This window comes from Equus przewalskii, chromosome 10 (genome assembly GCF_037783145.1).
Source record: "Equus przewalskii isolate Varuska chromosome 10, EquPr2, whole genome shotgun sequence".
NCBI classification, from domain to species: Eukaryota; Metazoa; Chordata; class Mammalia; order Perissodactyla; family Equidae; genus Equus; species Equus przewalskii.
Window position 1 is genome coordinate 24,908,244 of NC_091840.1, and position 13,097 is coordinate 24,921,340.

General features: G+C 46.5%; 2 protein-coding genes across 2 annotated transcripts; both read right to left on the bottom strand.

The window, feature by feature from the left end:
• Positions 1 to 326: 326 nt before the first annotated feature.
• Positions 327 to 8,834, bottom strand: SNF8 (SNF8 subunit of ESCRT-II). Its single transcript, XM_008532838.2, has 8 exons — positions 8,675 to 8,834; positions 8,260 to 8,310; positions 6,238 to 6,376; positions 4,409 to 4,513; positions 3,707 to 3,779; positions 2,620 to 2,761; positions 1,634 to 1,708; positions 327 to 593 (listed from the first exon to the last, which is right to left on the bottom strand). The coding sequence occupies exons 1-8, from the start codon at positions 8,726 to 8,728 to the stop codon at positions 456 to 458; spliced, it is 777 nt and encodes a 258-aa protein (XP_008531060.1). The 5' UTR covers positions 8,729 to 8,834; the 3' UTR covers positions 327 to 455.
• On the bottom strand, positions 4,726 to 5,372 carry LOC103559314 (adenosine 5'-monophosphoramidase HINT1). Its single transcript, XM_008532840.2, has one exon. The coding sequence runs from the start codon at positions 5,250 to 5,252 to the stop codon at positions 4,872 to 4,874; it is 381 nt and encodes a 126-aa protein (XP_008531062.2). The 5' UTR covers positions 5,253 to 5,372; the 3' UTR covers positions 4,726 to 4,871.
• Positions 8,835 to 13,097: the final 4,263 nt, after the last annotated feature.

Sequence of the window (13,097 nt, forward strand, 5' to 3'; positions counted from 1 at the left end):
GAAGAGACTGAAAGAGTGAATGTTACTTACTGGTCTGTTAGGGTCTTGTTGAGATAAGGAACATTTCATAAGGAAAAGGTTTGAATTAACAGAGGCTGTAATTTATGTCTCAGGGCTACAACGAGACTAGAATGTCTAGCCAGGAGACAGACGGCCTTCATTCAACCCCAGCTCTACCAGAAACTTGTAGATGGCCTGTGCAAGTCATTTTATACGTGCTCGCTATTATCTGTTACTCAGGTTATCCTTACTGGATAAATGAGGTTTTCTCCAATAAAGATGCAATGTGAAGGCACTTTAAAAAATAAAATAATGGGTAAAGAATATTGAGGGAAGAAAAAACTTGGAAGATTTTTTCTTTCTTTTTTTTTAAACAAAGTTGTCCAGGTTTTATTCACCAACAGCTCCTCCCTCTTCTCCCTGTCTGCCGTGTGCCCCCTCCCGTGCTCCCAGAGTCAGGGGAGGGCTTCTCTGGCCTCCTCAGCGGTGATCTCCTGGGAGTAGAGGTCGGTGAAGAGAGCGGGCAGCCAGTAGTGGGCCTCGCCTGGGGCCTGCAGGTCCAGCCAGGCCAGCCCTTCTTTCAGCAGGTGTTCCTGGAGGGGAAGGGAGGAAGAGTCGTTTGAGAAAGGGGAGTTTCCACAGATGGGATAGAAACAATCCCCAAAGCTATTTTGGCTTCACTGGGGTTTTCAGACTAAATCCACGAGTGCCTTCACACATTTACAAAACCAAACTGGAGTGATCTCTTTGGCCTTGACCTTTGCCTGAGGTGTAAAAAATGGCACCAAGTCACTTAACCTGTGCTGCTGAGAAAGAGAGTAAAGACAAGTAGAGTGATGTGGAAGGAATGTAGGGCTACAGAAATATTTGCTATATGGCCTTGAGCAAATCACTGACTCCTGTTCCCTAAAGCAAAATGGAGATCACTATCTATCAGTTAACTTACTAGGTAACAGGCAGATGTGGGTAAACCTTTCTGGAGAAGAAAATGTAAGAGCCATATTAGTATTAGAATGGACTCAGTTTTTACAGCTGGAAATAGGCTCAAGATGGGTTGGTTCTGCCCAGTATCATTAAGCAGATGTTGGTGATCCCCACTTTCAGATGGAATTAAGTCTACAGTTAACTGCCTGGATAAGGAAGGTATTGAAAGCCAGGGCTGCCACATTTTCATGCTACTCCCTCTTCACATCAGTCTTAGTATCATGAAATTTGTATATATAAAACTATATAATATGCAATATAATAGCATATAATTTTAGCTGTGTAATTATCATAAGTAGTTAATAGTTCCCTTCACTCTGCACTAACAGTCTTACTTCCAGTACAAACTATATTAACCATCTGACCTGGCTCTAGAGGTCAGGAAGAGGGAGCAGGTGTTGGTGACTCCCCAGTAGCAGCGGCAGCCTGATTCTACACACACGCCAGGGTTTGAAGCCTGCCTTTGTGAGTTCTACCTCTCAGTGCCGTCTTTACAGAACTGCTGCGGGTCACTTCTAGTGTGGCAGCAGCAGCCTTTAAGGCAAGAGGCCAGCAGAGTGAGGCTTAAGCTCCTACCTGTGTGGTACCTATCGACTCACCCACTCCCATCTGGGGCCTGTCTTTCTGGGCCATCCTGCAAGTCACATACCAGCACTTGCCGCGCTCGCTCCGTCTCCCACTTAAGACTGGCTTTGACATCACTGACAGTCACGTAGCCGTTTTTCTGAAGCAAGGAAGAATGGGGAGTAAGTTAACAGTGTGCTTTCCCTTGGAACCCAGGGACAAGTGATTTAACCAGACAGAAGGAAGAACTCCCCTTGGGTGAAGCCTAAGTGAGCACAGAACAAGAACGTTTTAGAGGTCCCAGGAGAAACAAGTGATTTTCAGGGTGACAGAGAGAGGTTGAGGGGTTCGGTCTTAAAAAGTAGTGTCCTTGGCACTGAAATATTAATTCAGACTTTCTCACAGAACTTGAGTATGACAAGAGAAGATTCAGAATGATTAACTGGTAGGAAGGAATGGTGATAATCATAAACTGTTCATAATCTAAAATATTTACATATTCGGCCTTTGCCCTGCCTCACCCTACCCATTCCCCGATCGAGAAGAGCCCCTCCCTTATTTAGTTTTGTTCTACATTATAGAATTAAGAAAACTGAGTATGTCTTCCCTAAATACATGATAAGAATTTGGGGGAAGAAGGTATATGTTTAAGGCACGCTGAGGAACGGGCATGGCAAACAAGATTAAACATTTGTTTTGAAGAATCCATAAAGTAGTTTTAAGAAGACATCAAAGAATTTGTCTACCCAAGGAAATATAGTTAGTTGTCTGCATGTCTGTCTACTCCACTAGACTGTAAGCTCCTTGAGAGCAGGAACTATATGGTTCTCATCGTTCTATGCCCCACAGCCTAGCCCAGGGCTCTGCACCACAGCTGCTCAATAAATGTCTGCTAAATAAGCACAGGTCTGGATAATGCATCCATTAGACAGTTTCAGCAAGACCTGAAGGATGGGGAGGAGATCAGAGCTGCTTCAGAATCCCCTCCCAGACACCCTTACGTGCATGTGCAGGCACCCACGAGCACACACGTGCCCCCACACACACTCTCTCGGCACACCAGTACAGTACCTCCGCCAGCTGCAGCACCACAGTGTGATCCATATTGAGCTCTGCTGGAACAGACTGAATGAGGTAAGTGCCACCCACAGGGATGATACCGAAGCCAGTGCCAAGTGCCTTTAGTTTCTTGATGGCCCTGATCAGGTCGTCTCTGAGGTGAGGAAGAGCTGCTTAAAGATCCTTGGCAGACCAGACCTAGCAACAATGCAGTTTCAGCTCTGCCCTGGGCAGGATACCCTGAGAGAAAACTTAAAAGGCTGCACAACATTTAACTATGTCAGTAAAAAGGCAGGGTTAAAGGGCACCAAATGGTGCTTGGACACTCAAGGGAGATGGTATAGGAGCCAGGCTCTCCACTCAGCAACCCATTCCAACACCAGACACAGGTCAAAATATGCCCAAAGGAGCCCATCAGGCAATGTGCTTGAATGAGCTGAACATAAGAGACAATAGGGAGTAGTGTGAACTATGGCAAAATAGAGAATGCTTACCCATTTTAAAGGGGGCAACCCAGCGATTATTGCCATTTGGAAATACAGCCCCAATAAGGCCAGGTTTTCCAGTTTCTTAATTGACAACTAACTCAAATTAGGGAAAAAGAAAACCCACAAAACAACGTGTGGACCACATCTTCAGCCCACATACTGACAAGGCTTTTTTACCTTTTCTCAAATTGGAATCACACATAGAGGCTGGTGAACCGAGTCAATTTATACCCCATCTTCTGACCCCTAACGCCTTCCCTAGCCTTTCTCAGAGCCTGCTCTAGTCTCCTTGACCTCAAATCATCTCAAGAGTGCACACAACCCTAAGTATGTTAAAAAACTACATATGTATACATGAAAAAAACGCTTAGAAGGTAATATGCCAAAATGTTTAACAGTTGCAATCTCCCAGCTGAGAAATAATGGGTGGTTTTTGGTTTTTTAATCTCTCTCTGTATTTTCAGTTTTCTAAAATAAAAACATTTTTTTCTGATCATAAAGAGGAATAAAAATGATTCCTAACCTAGATATACGAGCGATAGGGAGAAAACATTTCCATCTGATTTTTAAAGAGCTTTCTATACTCCAAGGGGCTAGAAGGCAAGACTTACTGGCTGACGTCCTGGGCAAATTTGCCCCTTCCTTTCAACACCTGCTGATGGAGCTCCTCCAGAGTTATGAGACCTATTGGAGAGTGGGCACAGAAGGCAGATGAAGGATTACCTCTGTGACTAAAACAAACAAAAACAGCAGCAGCAGCAGCTTTGAAAAACCATAAATGCTCTCTTGACATCAAGGCTGTGTCTATTCACAGCCAGTGATTTCCAACTGCTTTTAAGTTTTCTTTCTTTGTTACCCGACTTCAACACAGACCATTCCATGTGCTTATTAAGATGACTCCGCTGGATAACCATGTTTAAGGTCAGATTTTTGGGAGCACAGAAACTCATCAGAGTCTCCACACCTTGGAGAGGCAGCGCAGGCCTGCAGTTACTAATGAGCAAATCATAACCCAGGGACATCATGCGTCAGGGAGAAAGGCCTACATCCTACCTCCCTACTATTTTCTGTAATGACCAGGGGCTAGGTCTTTGGAGAATAGAGATAATCATTCAGGAAATTCCATTTCCCCTTGGTGACAGAGACCTGCCATGGATTCAACTGCATGAAGCAGCTAAGATGCTTCTCAAGACCAAACAGCTTCTCGAGCCCTTACTGGTCTGCAGACTGCAGGATGGGAAAGATCACCTTTCAACGTTTTCTCCCTCTCAGAGAAGGCCAAAGTCCAAGCCACAGGACCTAGCCTCTCTCACCTCCATTCCGGTGCTTCAGAGCCAGGCACACTTCAATAATCTGGACGCCCAGCTCATAATAGAAGTCTCCCACGCCGAGCATCTCAGACCAAAATCCCTTTCCCGCTAAAAGACAGGAAAACAAAAGCTGGGTTATTCATTAGTTCCACCTTTTCTTTCAAAGCCAGATGAAACACCTATCTGATGGGAAGCCTTCCCTGCCTGGCCTTAGACCCTTCTGCTCCACTGACTACTCACGTTCCTCAACACGATCGGACTCTCGGTGGTTCCCGTTAAAGAACGGGCTCAGACAGTTCTTTTTTTTTTTTTTAACCATGCAACAGTATCTTTTATTGTGTATGGCTTTTTAAAATTATTTCTCAATCTCTCCATACACAGGCAAAAATAAGGGTACCATTTAACATACTGGAATTTGCAAACTTGATCACTGACTAGATAAGCGAAAATTATCCCTAAAACATGCTTAACCAGGAGGCCAATTCATCTGCCAACCTCCAAGCACATGGAGATGAACATGATAGACAGACTGGCCCCCATCTGAACCTTCATTCACCACCATTCGGTAACCGTTCTTCAGGCCCAGATCAGCAGCACATTTCTTGCCAACAATCATTAAATGTCCAAGAAGACTTTCATCATCATCTTCTGCTACAGAAATCTGGGATATATGTTTTTTGGGTATCACCAGAAAATGTGTTGGCACTTGAGGGGAAATGTCACGGAAAGCAAGGCACTGGTCATCCTCAAAAATGATTTTGGCTGGGATTTCCTTGTGAATGATCTTCCGGAAGATCGTGTCCCCACCAGGCCAAGCGGCCTGAGCCTTAGTGATCTCATCTGCCATCTCAGCCTCCCTCCTGCGCAGCCGCCTGGGGAGAAGCTCAGGAAGAGGGAGGGTGAGACAGTTCTAAAGGGTGAGCAGTCTAAAAGGCATTTCTATTTGGCTGCTACTTCTGGCCCAAGATTCTATAAAAAATGAGTTTTCCTTTCTCAAAGCATACAGTGAAATGCAATGGGATACATGGTCTACACGAGGCTAAGAGAAAGACTATGCAGACCTGGCATTCAAAAATCCACTGAAGGGGCTGGCCCCATGGCCGAGTGGTTAAGTTCTCACGCTCCGCTGCGCTGGCCCAGAGTTTCGTCAGTTCAAATCCTGGGCGCGGACACGGCACTGCTCATCAAACCATGCTGAGGCGGCATCCTACACGCCACAACTAGTAGGACCCACAACTAAAAATACACAACTATGTACTGGGGGGCTTTAGGGAGAAAAACGAAAAATAAAATCTCAAAAAAAAAACCCACTGAAGACAATATTTTCTTGAGTGACAAATCCAAGTTACAGAGTAGTAATTATAGCATAATCCCATATAAGTAAAAAAAAGTTTATAAATATGACAAAGGTATCTAGAAAGATATATTTTAAACTGTTAACAGTACTTGATCTCTGCAATTAAGGAACAGGGTCAGGAACTTCTACTTTCTCTTGTTTTTTCTCCTTTGTTGATTGACTACATGATCACATACAACTTTTATTAAAACTCAGTATTTTTTAATAAAGAGAAAAAATAACCATAACAAAATTCCACAGTAGATCGTTCAAGGGAAGATCATGTACACTGACTCCTCAGCCTGCAGTGCAGCCTCTCCATCTTTCCCATCAAACTGCACAGCCATCCTGCTAGGTACTCCCGAAAGACCACATCCCCTGGATCTCCCTGTAGGCCCTTCTAGAGGATACCCCAACAGTAGTGATGACAACGAGGTGAGCTTCTGTCCCTTAGGAACCCAAGGAGAACACTGGACCCCTAGAGACAACTCCTTACAGGCCAGAGGATCCACCCCGATGGTGGCACACATGTCCTGGAACTGCACCCGGAACTCAGGGTTCTTCCGGATTTCCTGCTTGTGCTTGCTGGCAAATTCCTCCAGGTTGGTTTTGAACATGTCCAACTGCTTTGACATCTGCAGGATGCACAAGAGGGAGATTAGGGGCAGCCCAGCCAGGTGATAATCAGATGCCAAAAATAGGTCCCTTGCTCAGTGGCAGGGCAAAGGCTGAAATAACCCGTCTCCTTCAGGCCTAACATCATGCTGTTCACTGTTCCCTTTCTTGCTATCCTTGCCTCTCCTTCACAGTAGTGTCAGCAGAAATGAGATGCTGTCATGTTTCCTCAATTCTAAAACACACTTTTTCACATCTTCTTGTTCTAAAGTCAGGAAGCATCTAACGATGTGCACGTCTAATGTGGTACTTCTTTTCTTTTTCCCAGAAAAACTGTTATTAAATTTAAGGTGCACCTAATAATCCATTTTGTCTTAAAAATGAGGGAATGCAGGATTCACCCAGTGGGAAATCTTCAGCCACTGACAGAAAGGAAGCCTGGCATGAATTAGGTGTGCAGTGTTCTTTCATCTCTGACTCATGGACCTCCTTGGGCATCAACTCCAGATAAGGAATCCCTGAGGGAGGGGTGTGGGTCTACCGGATTACATTCCAAAACTAAGCACAAATGGTGTGGGGATTTTCCTACATCCTATCACCCCTTCTCTGTCCCTAACTAACGAAGCCTATCTTCTACCCCAAGAGTAACCACTCCTGGGCCAGCATCTCCTCATTTGCTACATATTAGAAACTTATGAATTATTATAATCACCATTTCTAATTGATTTCCGCATGTCATCTCCCCTGTGGGTGGGAGCTTTTGAAGAGCAGAGCCTGGGTCTACTATCTCTCCTCAGTTCAAGGGCCCACTTCCCTGCTTCACCGCCTCCTCTTCTTCACGAGGCACAGTAACTGAGTAAACTCAGGGCACGGACAGAAAAGGGAAGCGCTAAGAAGGAACCCGTGCAGGAGCCGCAACCCCATCACTCACACACATTTCTGGTCTGCACCTAGATATGATGGTGGTGGCAGAGGGTGCCACAGGTTAGGCAATATTTTCATGTTATTCTTAGGCATTTAAAATAAAAACCCCAGAAGACCGAAATCAAACAGCTCTACCACTTACTAAGCATATAACCTCGGATAAATTACTCAACACTTCAGTATCCTCAATTCTAAACTGGGAAGAATAGAGTTCCTTCCTGACAGAACTGGGAGGAGAGATGAAAAAGATAGTGTATGCAGGGGCCGGCCTGTGGCCGAGGGGTCGAGTTCGTGCTCTGCTTCGGCAGCCCAGGGTTTCATCCGATCGGATCCTGGGCGGGGACCTAGCACTGCTCGCAAAGCATCCTGGGGCAGCGTCCCACACAGCAGAACCAGAAGGACCACAGAAGAACTAGAATATACAACTGTGTACTGCGGGGCTTTGGGGCAAAGAAAAAAAGGAGATAGTATATGTAATGAAAATGGGGGCCAGCCCAGTGGCACAGCAGTTAAGTTCACACATTCTGCTTTGGTAGCCCAGGGTGCCCCGCTTTGGACCTACACACTGCTTGTCAAGCCATGCTGTGGCAGGTGTCCCACATATAAAGCAGAGGGCATGCATGCATGTATATATGCACATATAAAGAAGATGGGCACACGTGTTAGCTTGGATCCAGTCTTCTTCAGCAAAAAGAGGATTGGCGGCAGATGTTAGCTGAGGGAGGGAGGGAGGAAGGAAGGAAGGAAGAAAGAAAAAAAATGGGCACGTGCCTGGGACGATATAAACAAGTAATCACTCAAACATGTTTGTTACCATTGTTATTAGCAAGTCCCCTAAAAGATCTCAGCAGCCCAGAAATCGAGGTTTGCCAAAATACTCTATTTTTAGTTCAATCCAAACAATCTAGTTTATATCAAAGGTGCCCTGTCCAGCCTTGTCAGGTCTCCCTTCCTGCCTGGAGCCCTCCAACCGACTCACCTGGGCCAGCTGGTCCTCAGCCAAGACAGTCCCTCGCTCCTTATATTTGGCCTGTCAGACAAAGAGACCGACATGAGTTGAGAGAGTGGGCGCTGGAGGCTCCCACTTGCACTGCCTCAGCAGAAGTATGAAAAGAGGAGGGTCTCTCTTAAATGGTTTTTCTTAGGGAGAGGGATGAGGAAGTCGAATAGACGACTCGTCTGTAGTTAAATTTGGGGAAGTAGGGGAAAGGGCTGATGGATCTGGGGATGCTGACATTCCAATCCACCGGAAGCTAGAGAAACTCAGTTCCCAGGGACGCGAGAAGCCCGTGTCAGATTCTGTCGGGAGGCGATGAGAGGCTACAGAGCTCTGCTCCAAGAGACGTCGCTCTGGCGGGTCAGGGGCGGCCGTGGGTCTTCCTTCTTGCCCTCACCTCGGCAAGCTTCTTCTTGGCGATGGCGCCGGCTCCCACCCCGCGGCGGTGCATCCCCGCCCAGGGCCCGCGGGCCGCCCCGCTGCCGGGACCCCCGCTCCCCGTGTCCGGAGATCCGCCGCCGGCTCCCCAATACGGAAGCGCGGGCCGCGCGTCATCTCCGCGCGCCGGAAGCTATGCGTCCACTTCCTTCCGCGGAGCCGAAAGTCTCCCTCCGCCAGGGGCCCGGCGGCCCCGCCTTCCGCGGGTGGCCCAGCTCCGCGAAGCTTGGTGGCGGGGAAGGCGGGCTGCCGGGATGCCGAGAACCTGTCGGCTTTGTGCGGCCTCGTGCTCCGCACCGTCGTGGACGCCTCGGACCCTCCCTCCCTCCCTCGACGGCCCCTCCACCGCCATCGTCTGGAGGCCAGCAGTGCTCATTAGCTGCCTACTAAGTGTCAGGTCCTGAGTTGAGCACCAAGGATTCCGTATTGAGCATAAAACAGAATCCATTCCACGCTGTTGGAGCTTCCCTTTTGGAATCACGCGCAGAAATTCTGACTGGGAAAGGCCTTACGGTTAATAACTTGGACTCTGGAGTTAGATTGCCTGGCTCCATAGTTCACTTCCACTGCATATGGTCTGGTAACTTCAGGCAAATTCCTTAATCTCTTGTGTCCCACCTTCTACAGTTGTGAAAGAGTAATACTAACGCATGAAGTCATTGTGAAGATTAAGTCAGAAAATAGATAACAAAGCATTTAGTACAATGCCTGGCACATAAATAAATATCAGCTGTGATTGTTATTCATCAGGTTTGGGGTGGAATCGGTCATCTGTTTGTTTAAGAAGCTCCATAGGTGATTTTGATAACGTACTGAGTCTAACAAACAAGGAGCTAACGGAGGATTCTTAAGTCAGCGAGGAATAAGGTCAATTTTTTTTTTTCTTTTTCTCCCCAAAGCCCCCCAGTACATAGTTGTATATTCTTCATTGTGGGTCCTTCTAGTTGTGGCATGTGGGACGCTGCCTCAGCGTGGTTTGATGAGCAGTGCCATGTCGGCGCCCAGGATTCGAACCGACGAAACACTAGGCCGCCTGCAGCGGAGCGCGCGAACTTAACCACTCGGCCACGGGGCCAGCCCCTCAAATTTTTGTTTTAAAAAATTAGTGGCAACCTAGACTTAATTAAGTCGGTTATAGCCGTCCAAACTAGAAATGCGGGCCGGAACTAAGACAGTGGCAGTAAGGATAGAGAGAATGGGACAGATTCAGGACATATTAAGAAGGTGGAATGGGAAAACTGCTAAGATCAGGGCAGAGTGAGTGGGAAAAGTCAGCAGGATGCTCAGTTTCCTGGCTTGGGCAACAGGGTGGTGCCATTGGGGGTGGGAGGAGACCAAGGATGAAGTTGGGGAAATACTTATGAGTAGTTTCTGAATATATTGGACTTGAAGTCTGTGAGGCATCACAGGAGAAACGGCCAATTGTCATTTGGATGTACTGGTCTAAAGTAATATTACCAGAGAGGTTTCTGTTTGTTGGTTGTTTTTTTTTTTTTTTTTTGAGGAAGATTAGCCCTGAGCTAGCTATTGCCAGTCCTCCTCTTTTTTGCTGAGGAAGCCTGGAACATCCGTGCCCATCTTCCTCTGCTTTATATGTGGGACACCTACCACAGCATGGCGTGCCAAGCGGTGCCGTGTCTGCACCCAGGATTCGAACCGGCGAACCCCGGGCCGGCAAGAAGCGGAACGTGCGAACTTAACCGCTGCGCCACCAGGCCGGCCCCATAGAGAGGTTTCAAGTAAAAGGATAAAAAAGGATGGGAGCAGAGATTGGTGGCAGAATATTTAGTTGCCATTTTGGGCCTTGAGGGATGAGGGAACCATGAGCCCAATGAGCCTGGGTCCCTGAGAATTTTGTGGAGCAGAGCTGTCACACCAGCCCAGGGCTGCCTGCTTCTGGATGTTTATGAGAAAGAGAGATAATGTTCTATCATGCTAAAGCTACTGTTATTGTGTGTTTTCCTGTTATTTGAAGCGGAATATAATCTTAAAGGATGCAAGGACCAAAGCTAAAACAATCATTCAGCCTTTCAGAGTCATACCTTCAGATTCACTTTCATATGTACCCTGAGACACTAAACTCAGATAGCATAAGCTCCTATAAGACACAAACTTATACTTTCTCAGACACAGATTTGTCCCCTCCAACACATACTAGCCTTTTCAGACACCGTCTCGTACACACTGACCACCTCCAATATACCTACCCACCCCTTTCCATAAAAAACACTCTAGCCCTATACATACACACTGATTCTTTTTTTTTTTTTTTGAGGAAGATTAGCCCTGAGCTAACTACTGCCAATCTTCCTCTTTTTGCTGAGGAAGACTGGCCCTGAGCTAACATCCATGCCCATCTTCCTCTACTTTACACGTGGGACGCCTACCACAGCATGGCTTGCCCAGCAGTGCCATGTCTGCACCTGGGATCTGAACTGGCGAACCCCGGGCTGCCGATAAGTGGAACGTGCGCACTTAACTGCTGCGCCATCGGGCTGGCCCTCACACACTCATTCTTACTACACCAGTCTTAACACAAAACCTTGGTACCTTAGGCATTCACTGATACCATCTGGACACACCTGCTTCGTTTCTCACTCTTTGACTCACACTGTATGACTTAGGTTACACACACTGATCCCTCACTCACACTCATGACCTCAGATTTAACTATTCATCCCGTCAACTGCACGCTAACATACTCTTAGGTACACACATTAGCCCTTGACCAACCTCATTTCTACCCTCAAGCAGACCTGCTTATTCCCTTATTCAGACACATTTGTTCTCCTTTATCATTTTAGAGAAAGTGTGGTGTGCTGGTAAATGTTGAACAACCACCTCTCCAGGTTGGGAAGGAGGAGCTCTGATTTACAGCATTTGCCACTTTCCATGGTATAAATACTCTGACCATGGCCAATTTCAAGCTATCAATGGTTTTACAACCTGCTCACAAAATTCCTGACAATTTAACGATGGCTCTCAGAAGCGCTCTGCTCCAGTACACCGTTGAATGCCTGCCCATCACAGATGCCCTCACTTGCTTTAAGTGGCGCACTGGCCTTGTGGCAAGGTGGCTGAGAGCATGTGCTTTTAATTCTCTGCCTCCTGGAGGCAGTGTAGTGCGGCGTCAACAGTTACTATGTTATTATCTTAAAGGGTTGTGATGAGGCTTTAAATGAGATCACCACGATTTTTCAAAAATGGTGTTTATAAATTTGAAGAACAAAAACCAAAAAAATAATTAAAAACTTCAAAAGTTGGGAAAAAATGATGCTTATGCCTGGTCCATAGTAAGAACATTGCACAAAATTTGTATGGGGCTAGCCCCAGTGGCGCAGCAGTTAAGTTCACGCGTTTCACTTCTCTGCAGCCCGGGGTTCGCTGGTTCGGATCCCAGGTGTGGACATGGCACCGCTTGACAAGCCATGCTGTGGTAGGCATCCCACCTATAAAGTAAAGGTGGGCACGGATGTGAGCTCAGGGCCAGTCTTCCTCAGCAAAAAGAGGAGGACTGGCAGTAGTTAGCTCAGGGCTAATCTTCCTCAAAAAAAAAAAAAAGAACATTGTACAAAATTTTTTAAAAAGTAAGCTTTTCTGATTCACTGATTCCCAGAGATACCCAAGACGCTAGAAAGAGAGAGCCAAACTCGTCCCCAAGACAATCAGTTCTATCATGGAGAATCACTAAAATATATCTTCTGAGCAAAGGCATGCTCTAAATGGTGTGGTAAACACTCTCAGTCCTCCAGGAGTTTAGAGGAGAGGAAACCAAAAATGCCAGAGCTGGAAGAGATCGAAAACTGGTAGCCCTCAGGCAAATTCAGTTCTCAAAAGAATTTTTGTTTGGTCACCAGGATGCCTTTAGGTAGCAGTCTCTTCCATTTTCACAGTCCCTATCTTTCCCATTGTCTTACACCCTCCCCACTTTGCTCATTAATGTTTACTGGCCTAGCCCTTCAGCCAATCCAGGATGCCACTCCCTGATTTTAAACTAATACCCTTGTACTTTTATTTTATTTTATTTTTGTGAGGAAGATTGGCCCTGAGCTAACACCCTGCCAATCTTCCTTTACTTTGTATGTGGGATGCCAGCACAGCTTGGCTTGGTGAGCAATGTGTAGGTCCACGCCCAGGATCCAAACCGCCAAATGCGGGTGGCCAAAGCGGAGCACACAGACTCAACCACTATGCCACTGGGCTGGCCCCTACCCTTGTATTTTTAAACTGAGCTTTAGGTAGTGTGAATAATAATAACAAAGGTTAACTTTTATTGACCATTTACTTTGTACCAGGCCTTATCTTAATACTTACCTCAACCCTATGAGGTGGGTACTTTTTAATCTTACTTTTACAGATGGAAAACTGAGCTTCAGAGAGAG

Bases quoted from the DNA above. Each gene is read 5' to 3' on its own strand.
- SNF8 (XM_008532838.2), bottom strand. From the start codon at position 8,728: ATGCACCGCCGCGGGGTGGGAGCCGGCGCCATCGCCAAGAAGAAGCTT. The intron at 3,780-4,408 runs GTGAGAGAGGCT...ACTCTCCAATAG, and splicing joins TCTGAAGCACCGGAATGGAG to GTCTCATAACTCTGGAGGAG. The intron at 594-1,633 runs GTATGTGACTTG...CTTCCCCTCCAG, and splicing joins AGCGAGCGCGGCAAGTGCTG to GAACACCTGCTGAAAGAAGG.
- LOC103559314 (XM_008532840.2), bottom strand. From the start codon at position 5,252: ATGGCAGATGAGATCACTAAGGCTCAGGCCGCTTGGCCTGGTGGGGAC.